Below are 10,738 nucleotides of genomic sequence, written 5' to 3'. Positions count from 1 at the left end.
AACTGATATTTTTTAAAGAAGGTAGAACCGGCCATCTGTTTAATATTTTATAGTTACAGCTGAGTGGTTTCAGCTGGGCCGTGTTATATTTCGGTCAGCAATCCAAACGCATTTATTATTGTTCACTAGATAATAAACCCATTTGTATATAGAAAACACCAGCCAAGCAGAGGAGCAGAAAGTCGTATCTTGGGCCTAGATTCTTACATAAAAAGGGCTCAACTACAAGCTGAGCTCAGAAATGGTGACACCATCAGACGATGGTAACTGAGCAGACCACAGGTTCCTCTACTTTCTTGGGTTATTTCTGACGACGAGTTAGTCCTGTGTGATAATATGGTGTATGTGTACAATGATGAGAACACCCTTCATATCACCTAAACACTGACATGTGCTAGTTCTGTGCAGCTGCTGGATTCATGGTCAGATATGTTTTGGGCCCAAAACACCTCAGTCAGATGTTACATTTACACCAATAAACTGTTCTCACTTCTATTATTTCCCATAGAGACATATTACGGAATAGATTTCTTGTAAACCTTCAATCTCATAAAGCATCACATATTCTTATTAATCCACACAATAAAGAGACAGAAATAAAATATATTTAACCGTTTATTGGAAAAATAGAAAATAATTTACATTTTATTATATTTTTCCATAAAAACATCACTTATTATTTGCAGACATAAACAGGAGGATATACAGGACACTATGTAGGAGAACTGTCCATATGCAGTCAGGAGGAGTTCAGTCCGTTCTCTCCCTCGGGGTCACTGGTCTGGATCTCCAGGGGGTTTTCTTCTCCATCTCCTGGGCTCTGGGTGATAGGATTAGTCCTTTCTTCAGCAGCTGGTAGCGCCAGTCTGGGAGCCTGAAAGTGGAGCTGGCCATCCTTGGACAGGGAGCACAGTATGTCCTCAGGGTGGACGTCCTGCGGGAGCTCAGCTTCTCGTCTCCACTCTCTGTACTCATGGAAATAGCCGCCATTCTCTGCCTCCTTTTTCTCGTCATGTTTTCCTGAGACAATGAGTCTCCTGCCTTCCGTTTTCACTGTCAGCTCCTCAGGAGAAAAGCCGCTGACGTCCAGGGTGAGCTCAAAGTTTTTCTTCCCCTCTTTGCCTGTGGTGGAAGAGTTTCTGTCAGCGGCTGCAGAGCTTCTGGTCAGATCGGCTCTCCGTTCCATGTCCTGGGCCAGGAGCTGGTAAGCCTGGTTGACACGCTGCCTTCTCCTCTCCATGTCCTTCCTCATGCCCATCATGTCATCTTCCAGCAGACCAAACATGAGCTGTGTAGCCGGCCAGAGAGTGAGGGCAGGCTCCCTGCAGACACACAGAGGGCTGGATGATGGCTGCAGAAGACGGAGAGGAGACATCTTTAGCTGATTCTGCTGAAGCTTCTTGTCTTGGTTGAGTTGAGGCAATGTGTCAGCGTCTGCTTTCTTGCTGCTCAGTACTGCAGACGTCCCAGCTCAGCTTCTTATATATTCACTACTGTGTTCTGGTCTCTTCCAGACACTTCCATGTGCTCTCTGTATATGGAGGGTAAGGGAGGGCACTGTGCAGACAAACACTGAATCATACATGAGGGCCGGGCCGAGGCGGTGCCAGCAACTTCCAGCATGGACTGGGAAAGTGACAGGAGAGGTGGGCGGAGGAGCAAAGAGACTGCCCGAGATTGCTAGACAATTCACACTGGTGTCTGTTATGTCACATCATTTTAGAAGAAATATGGAAACATATATGGAAATATCACAAACAATATGCAAATTCAAAACCTTTAAGGCTGCCAGGGCTAGATTATAATAAATACATGGGTTTTTATATTCTTACCCTTTGGGTCCATTCCCACAAAAGTATGGCCGCTGTGTCTGTTTTGTGGACTGCCAACAGCTGGCCATGTGAATTCTGTATCGCGGTGCAGACCCATTGACTTAAACGCGTCCGCAATCGGCAAGATACGCCATAAGATAGGACATATCCTATCTTTTACGGAGCAGAGGCACGTATCAGAAGCCCATGAAAACAGACAGAAGCACTTCCATGGGCTCCAGGTCAGTTCCTCTGCACCGCAAAAGATAAGGCATGTCTTTTATTTTGCCGTATCTTACGGATTGCGGACCCATTCAAGTTCACATGGCCGAAGTTTGCTGTCTGCAACATGGGCACGGGGACCATACAGTTGTGCGATTGGGGCCTTTGGCTGTTATTTTCTCTACAATATAAAAGGTTTATATCGTCTATAAACGGGAATAGGAGATATACTTATTAGTGATTGAGGTCCCCGGTGAAATGCCAGGGTGTGTTAGTGCCGCATGCCCTGGAGGAGGGAAGTGGAGGATGGCTGTGTTAGTGCCACTGTAGCAGTTATTCACAGTGGTTATCACGCCGATGCTTCTTAGGGCCAGGCAATGACAGGAGGGCACATCCTTTCTTCCCTCAGGGGTTCCTGCCTGATAGTGACACAAACTCAGCTGTCTGGACTGTAGCGGTGCGATCCCTACCTTCTGCGCGGCTGCGGCGGGAGAGATGCGCTGCTAAGCCATGCTCCCTGGTGATGCAACAGGATCCTTAGCAACAGGATACAATGCTCTTTTTCTCCCCATAGAGGGCATGTGTCTGGGAAGAGATTAGCAGTAGGCTGATTGCTCAGCTGCTCTACTCCTATGTGCTAGTGTTCTGACTAATGGAGCGCCAAGTCATGACCTATCAGGTTCTGATACTGGAACACTGTGCTCTATTTAACCCTCTTCCTGACAATACACCAGTGTCAGTAATAGTCTCTGACTCAATAGCTGTGTTCCTGTTTCCTGTGCATATTGTATTGCGCGTTCCTCTGACTGCGGCTTGTCTTCTGACGATTCTCATCCCCCGTTTGGTACTGCATAGCCTGTCTGGTTCTGACCCATTTAAGTTCGACCCTGTTTTTGTGTTGTTCTGTATTTTGGTGTTTGTCTGTCTCTGCACATAAGTAGCGCAGGGGCTGTTGACCAGTTGCAGTCTTGCTACCTAGGGTTTGTACTGTAAGTACGTAGAGAAAGCTAATATATTCCAGTGGACCACGCAATTCCTACCAGTAACCACTTTCTCCCAGAGCCATCCAACTTTATACGTACGGGTAAAACATTGATTCCCACAGACGTCTTCTCAACATTAAGAGCCCTGTGGAATGCCAAAACCCGCACTAATAGTGAAGTATTGTGGTCACTATTCACACACACTTGCAAAAGATTGTACTCACAAGCGTAGAAGAAAATGCAGGCACATCAATCAGAGTGTTTCTTCTACGCTTGTGAGTATAATCAGGCTCTTAATGTTGAGAAGACGTCTGTGGGAATCGATGTTTTACCCATGCGTATTAAGTTGGATGGCTGTGGGAGAAAGTGGTTACTGGTAGGAATTGCGCGGTCCACTGGAATATATTAGCTGTTTGTGAATACGACCCACTTCACATTTGGGACTCGCTGCATCGCAGGATTAAGGCATCGTATTGGAAGAAAAAGGTTTTTATATTGCAGGTAGAGAAAGCTGGCTGGGTTCTAGGTCAGTGCTCACCGTCCTTGTCTGTCCCTACCTACAGATGTTATAGATAGTAATTATGCCCTTGGTGTTCTATAGGTGCAAGGTAGGAGAAGACGGTGGTGTGGTTGGTGAATGGTGCTGGAGTCAGTAACCAGGCCATCTGGAGAAAACAGATACCTTTCTCTGTACTAAAGTGCAGAATGGGAGTTATAGTCCATCAAATGGTATCAAACACAGTTCGAAACAATTCACGGTACAAATCAGCCCTGATAGCGATATATGGATATAAACAAGCATGTCGGTTGGAATACGACTTTCCTCCATCTTTCCAAAATCTCTCTCTGTAGAATTGAAGGCTGGCAATAAGGACTGACTCCTTCAAGTTCTTTATTTATCTTTCTTTGTGGAGTACTGTAACATAGAGATGGCTTTATGATGCAAAGTTACTAGGAGTAAGCATATGTAGCGCCTATCACTTCCTCAGCTAACTCACCACTAAACCAGGGGCGAACCTAAGTCCATTACCTAGCTTCCTACATGGGCAGAGTTGTTAACCCTGCCTGATCTATACAGAACTGTACTGGGTTATACAATACATCAGAACACTATAGCACAAGAAAAAATTTAGCAAGTACCCTATTTTGTGGTACTGCATCCTCCCTTCCCTTTGTGAGATATGCTATCCCCAGTGTTCTTGATGCAGAGTCCATCTGCAGTACTCAAAGGCGCAGGACTGAGCTTGCTCCATTCTCTTAACTTTTGGCTTCAAACAAAGGGTTAAACAATATGCACAATACAACAACAATAAGCCTAGGCACTTTACAGATGGACAAAAACAGTGCATAATGAGTAATAGGTGGGTGCCTGCAGTGAGTAGACTATGAGCGCAGAAGGAGTCCGGCAGGTTGCTTTGGGCAACTGCCTGGTACCAGTACCCTTTGTATGGCGTGTGTTAACTGCCTCTGAAGTATTGAGACTGTCCCGTTACCAATGGCAGAAGCCTGTGAAGTATGAAAAATGCTCTGTTACTGTAGATAATTGGCTATGAATAAACTGTACACAGGAAGCCTATATAGAGACTATTCCATTGCTTTCAGAACTGCCAATGCCTGTGCCTCACATGTGTCACCCGGAGGATGCCGATACAGTTGAATACAATGGTGAAGCATGGAGCAGTGACGTCATCGTGCCTGCTGAGCACATGAGAGCAGGTCTAGGTATTACTTTATTTATTTTATTAACAATACAGGATCTTAACTATTGTGAAGGGGCATTGAGCAGGCATCACTATTGTGAGGGGGCTATAAAGGGAAAGTCTACTGTGTGGGAGCACTAAGGGGGCATAACTACTCTGAAAGGGCACTAAAGGGGCATAACTACTGTGTTCAGCATTATGGGGCATAACTACTGTTTGGGAGCACTAAGAGGACATATATACTAGCCCCACACAGTAATAATACCACTTTTAACCCCTTAAGAACTGAGCGATTTTCCATTTTTTGTTCGTTTTCGTTCTTAATCCCAGCCATAACTTTTTTATTTTTCCATTCACATAGACGTTTGAGCGCTTGTTTTTTGTGGGACAAGTTGTACTATCTTACACTGCATACAATGTATTGGGAAGCTGGGAACATTCCAAATGGAGTGGAATTGGAAAAAAAATCAATTCCGCCACAGTTTTATGGGTTTTTTTTTTTAATGGCGTTCTCTCTGTGGTAAAACTGACCTGTTACCTTCATTCCATGGGCCAATACCACATTTATACACGTTTTCATAAAAAATAAAAAAATATAAAGTTTTTTCTTTGTACCTTCATATTCTTTCCCATTGGCTGCATAGAATCACCTCTGCAACTGGAGATGAGCTAAATGATTCTACAGAAATGTACAATATACACACATAATAATATATACAAATACATAGACAAAATGATTCTGTAGAATGTAAAATGTCTGTGATCGGAGTTATTGCCAATTATGAACATTGTCTGCAGGTGTCTGCCTCTAACAATGAGTGTTGTACATATACAGTGATCCCTCAAGATACAATGGCCTCAGGATACAATATTTTCAACATATAATGGTCTTTTCTGACCCATCGTAAGTTGAAACTAGACCTATCATACAATGTCTCAGATCCAGATCCAACCAATCAAGGCCACTTCTCTGGTAAAATAGTTGTATTAGTTGCTACTTAGCAGCTATTCCTGACTGATATGTAAAGACTTGTTTTATTTGTCTTAGGGTACTTTCACACTAGCGTTATATTTTTTCCGGTATTGAGTTCTGTCACAGGGGCTCAATAAAAAAAAAAATAACGCTTCTGTTTTATCCTAATGCATTCTGAATGGAAAGCATTCCGTTCAGTATGCATCAGGATGTCTACAGTTCAGTCCATCTTACGGTATTTGGCCGTAGGAAATTTTCTCCGGCCAAAATTCCAGGATCACTTTCCATTAAAATGTATTAATGCTGGATCCAGTACCAAGTGTTCCGGAAAACCGGATCTGGTTTCCCAGTCTGCACATGCGCAGACCTTTAAAAATACGAGAGAAAAAAATACTGCATCCGTTTTTCCGGATGACACCGGAGAGACGGATCTGGAATTTCAATGCATTTGTCAGACGGATCCGGATCCGTCTACAAATGATATCTGTTTGCATACGGATTTCTGGATCAGGCAGGAAGTTCCGGCAACGGAACTGCCTGCCGGATCCTCACAACGCAAGTGTGAAAGTACCCTTAATTATCTTTGTATTTTTTATAAATCTTCATTTTCTCTTACCTTGGATGAGGACTTTGGAACCAATTACTCAATTTACTATGGTTTTAACGTACAATGGTTGTCCTAAAACCAATTAATATTGTAACTTGAGGGACCACTGTATGACCCTTGTTGTCAAGGGCTTAAAGTCCCTAGACTGAATTCTGCCAGTAACATGTTATTAAAAACACTGGCCCACCATTGTCTCACATTCTCAGCAGACTCGCAGACAACATGATGCCATCATAGCATTGTGCTGCTTTTTCTAGAAAATGGCAGGGCAGGGAGCCAATGGCTTCCTTCTCCACCATAGATTTCATGTCTTGCACACAAGGTCCTGAATCTGCAAGAAGGTGTAATCTTTCATATTAGGCGTGTAAATCACAAAGCTCATGCTTGACATAGAAGAGGAGATTTATTAAAAACATATTAGAAACTAATGCTTCTTCTTGTGAGGTACGAATAAGTGTGTGCCCAGGGCCGGCCTTAGTGCCATCGCCTCTCACTGCTGAAGGGGGCACCAGGCAATCCTCTCTCCAGGACACCTGGTCATTGGGATGATTCACCCAGTCCGAGCACCCTGGCCTGCAACCAATTATATCTGCGTCCTGTGGATTGAGCACTGACAGGACAAGGGAACCATTGTTTCCCTGCCGTGCCATTCGGCGCTCTGTGGCGATGCAGGTGGCTGCGACATTCCACAGATGCCGGCCTGGGCTGAAGAGATCAGAATTGCATTGTTGGAAAACCCTTGTGGGATCAGAGGAAGATGAGTATTACAGAATGTACCGAGAGAGTATGGGGACACATTAAGCATGGAGGTTCAAAGAAAGCATGAGAAATGATGTAATGAGCTTGGTTCTGGTGTTGTATTTATGTAATAAGCTTGGTTCTGGTACTGTATTTATGTTATATGCTTGGTTCTGGTGCTGTACTTATGTTATATGCTTGGTTCTGGTGCTGTATTTATGTTATATGCTTGGTTCTGGTGCTGTATTTATATTATATGCTTGGTTCTGGTGCTGTATTTATGTAATAAGCTTGGTTCTGGTGCTGTATTTATGTTATATGCTTGGTTCTGGTGCTGTATTTATATTATATGCTTGGTTCTGGTACTGTATTTATGTTATATGCTTGGTTCTGGTGCTGTATTTATGTTATATGCTTGGTTCTGGTGCTGTATTTATGTTATATGCTTGGTTCTGGTGCTGTACTTATGTTATATGCTTGGTTCTGGTGCTGTATTTATGTTATATGCTTGGTTCTGGTGCTGTATTTATATTATATGCTTGGTTCTGGTGCTGTATTTATGTAATAAGCTTGGTTCTGGTGCTGTATTTATGTTATATGCTTGGTTCTGGTGCTGTATTTATATTATATGCTTGGTTCTGGTACTGTATTTATGTAATAAGCTTGGTTCTGGTGCTGTATTTATGTTATATGCTTGGTTCTGGTGCTGTATTTATATTATATGCTTGGTTCTGGTGCTGTATTTATGTAATAAGCTTGGCTCTGGTGCTGTATTTATGTAATGAGCTTGGTTCTGGTACTGTATTTATGTTATATGCTTGGTTCTGGTACTGTATTTATGTAATAAGCTTGGTTCTGGTGCTGTATTTATGTTATATGCTTGGTTCTGGTGCTGTATTTATATTATATGCTTGGTTCTGGTACTGTATTTATGTAATAAGCTTGGTTCTGGTGCTGTATTTATGTTATATGCTTGATTCTGGTGCTGTATTTATGTTATATGCTTGGTTCTGGTGCTGTATTTATATTATATGCTTGGTTCTGGTGCTGTATTTATGTAATAAGCTTGGCTCTGGTGCTGTATTTATGTAATGAGCTTGGTTCTGGTACTGTATTTATGTTATATGCTTGGTTCTGGTACTGTATTTATGTAATGAGCTTGGTTCTGTTGCTGTATTTATGTAATAAGCTTGGTTCTGGTGCTGTATTTATGTTATATGCTTGGTTCTGGTACTGTATTTATGTAATAAGCTTGGCTCTGGTGCTGTATTTATGTAATAAGCTTGGTTCTGGTGCTGTATTTATGTAATAAGCTTGGTTCTGGTGCTGTATTTATGTTATATGCTTGGTTCTGGTGCTGTATTTATGTTATATGCTTGGTTCTGGTGCTGAATTTATGTTATATGCTTGGTTCTGGTGCTGTATTTATGTTATATGCTTGGTTCTGGTGCTGTATTTATGTAATAAGCTTGGTTCTGGTGCTGTATTTATGTAATGAGCTTGGTTCTGGTACTGTATTTATGTTATATGCTTGGTTCTGGTACTGTATTTGGTGGCCACCCGACGGCTTAGGGAGGGTGGGCAGGGACTGGTGGCCCCCCCCCCCCCTGTTTCCTACCCCTTTAATATATACTTCCTCTGATGCCCGTTCCGGTGGGCATGCAGGGGTTAATATAGGGATCCGGTTAGGAGAGTGGGCGGTCAGCCGGGAGGGCATATATGCCACTGTCCCGCCTTCCCTCTTCCTCTTTGAGCGGAAGCGCTTTGTGGTGTGGTTGCAGCGCTCTGTCCGCATGGAGATGGCCGCCTCAGATGCCCCTCTGCTGGAGGCTTTGAGGGCGAGATTAGCTGAGGGAGGTGAGGGATGGCTGCGCTCATTCCTGAGCAGCCTCGGTTCCCCTCAATCTTCCTCCTCCCCTGGCTTGGCGTGTGCCCCTGCGGAGGTATTGCCCGTCGATCCCGATACTGCGGTGGGGGGCCGGCGGTCTGCTCGGCACATCCGCCCCCCTGCTAGGTTCGGGTACAGTCCCCCCCCCTTCATTTCCACTTACCCTGACTGCTCCGGCCGGCGCTGATGTCTCTCATGCTGGCCGGCAGGTCCCCTGTGCTGCCGAGTCAGCGGTGGCTCCGCCCCTTCCGGTTCCCTCTCCTCACATGTCCCGTCCTGCTGCCGCGTGTTTAACTGCGGCTTGGAGCGGGGGTATAGTTATGGGTGCTCAAGCCAGCAGCTCCTCCTCCCGGAGTCTCCCTCTCACCCCCCCAGCATCTCAATCCTTGCCCCCTCATGCTCCCCAGGGACAGCAGCAATTAGGTGGGGCTCTGCCACCAGCTGCAGTTGTGGAAGTGGCCGCCCCTCTGTATCATAATGACAATGGGGTGCGGGTGGAACCCCTTTCTGCCCCTGCAGTTCATGCTTACCCGCTGCCGCCTCCCCTTCCCCTTCCCCGGGGGTCACGCCAGCGCAGGGTTCGGTCCAGCTCGTCGTCCTCCTCCCCGGAGAGCAGAAGACGCGTTCGGCGAGGTTCCCGTAGGCGTCACTCCCGCCGCAGGTCTGATGGCTCGGCGCGGAGCAGGCGCTCCAGATCCTCCAGATGGCGTTCGCCGTCCTCCTCTGACGGGTCGATGGCTGCGTCGGGGGAGTCTGGTCAAGCAGTTCGTTCGCGTCGCACTGGGCGGTCGCATCCTCGGTCTTCCAGGGTCCGTGGCCTGGCTCCTACGGCGTCTGTGCAACCTGAGGTTCCGGTGCCTGCTGCTCCGGTGATTCCTGTCTCTTCTTCCGGTGAGTGCCGTTCTGTGGGTATATTGGGGGCGGGGGCGGGGGAAACGAACACGGCTGAGTTATTGCAGATGTTGTTAGATCGGTTGCAGCCGCCTGCCCAGGTTCAGGGACCCCCTCCTCCTAGCGTTAAACAGGCGCCCGTGCTTGCGGGAGTTCACAAGGATTCCTGTTATTGCGGGGTTAGCCTCCTTGGTTCCCACCTGGAGGAAGCGGTTAGGGAAAAGGTGTGGGCTAACCAGTATGTGGATGTTTGGTCCCTCATATCGGTTGACCAACACACGGTGGATAAGGAGAGGCGTTTTTCGGATAGACCTTCTGAGCGTAGACCCCGGGTGGCCAAGACCATGAACAATTGGTTGCAGGCCTTTTCCGTTTTGGGTTGTGTTATGGGACAGCGTCATCCTGAGCGATGTTCCGAGCTGTTCGTTTATCAGGATATTATTTATAGTGCTTATAAATCGCACGGGGGGAGTGCCTGGTGGCGGTATGATGAGGAGTTTCGTCGTCGGTTGGCGTTACACCCGGAGATGGGGTGGGGGGTTAAGGCGACGGATGTGTGGTTGAGGTTAATGGTTGCGCAGAGGCCCCCTCCCTTTCCAGCGGCGGCCGCTGGTTCAGGGGGATCACCTTCCCATGGACCGGTGGCCGTCCGTCGCCCCGGGTCCTGCTGGTTGTTTAACGAAGGAAGCTGCAGGTTCGCCGGGTTGTGTAGATTCAAGCATGAGTGCTCCGCCTGCGGAGGCCCTCATCCCGCTAATAAGTGTACCCGCCCCACAGTTAGGCCAGCCAAACAGTTTGAGCAGGGGGGTTTTAAGGACCCCGGTGAGCGTGGCAGAGATGGGCCCCTGGTTAGACAGGTACCCCAATAAACAGGCTGCGGCTCAACTCCGTTTTGGTTTTTCCTTCGGGTTTTTTATCCCTTTTG

General features: G+C 46.2%; 1 protein-coding gene across 1 annotated transcript; it reads right to left on the bottom strand.

The window, feature by feature from the left end:
- Nucleotides 1-608: 608 nt before the first annotated feature.
- Nucleotides 609-1,535, bottom strand: LOC122940772 (heat shock protein 30C-like). The gene has a single exon (XM_044297520.1). It carries the CDS (start codon nucleotides 1,373-1,375, stop codon nucleotides 740-742), a length of 636 nt encoding a protein of 211 aa, XP_044153455.1. The 5' UTR covers nucleotides 1,376-1,535; the 3' UTR covers nucleotides 609-739.
- Nucleotides 1,536-10,738: the final 9,203 nt, after the last annotated feature.

The sequence above is a fragment of the Bufo gargarizans genome, chromosome 6 (assembly GCF_014858855.1).
Source record: "Bufo gargarizans isolate SCDJY-AF-19 chromosome 6, ASM1485885v1, whole genome shotgun sequence".
In the NCBI taxonomy this organism is placed as follows: Eukaryota; Metazoa; Chordata; class Amphibia; order Anura; family Bufonidae; genus Bufo; species Bufo gargarizans.
The sequence above is the reverse complement of the archived record's forward strand: the minus strand, read 5'-3'. Positions and strand labels throughout refer to the sequence as shown.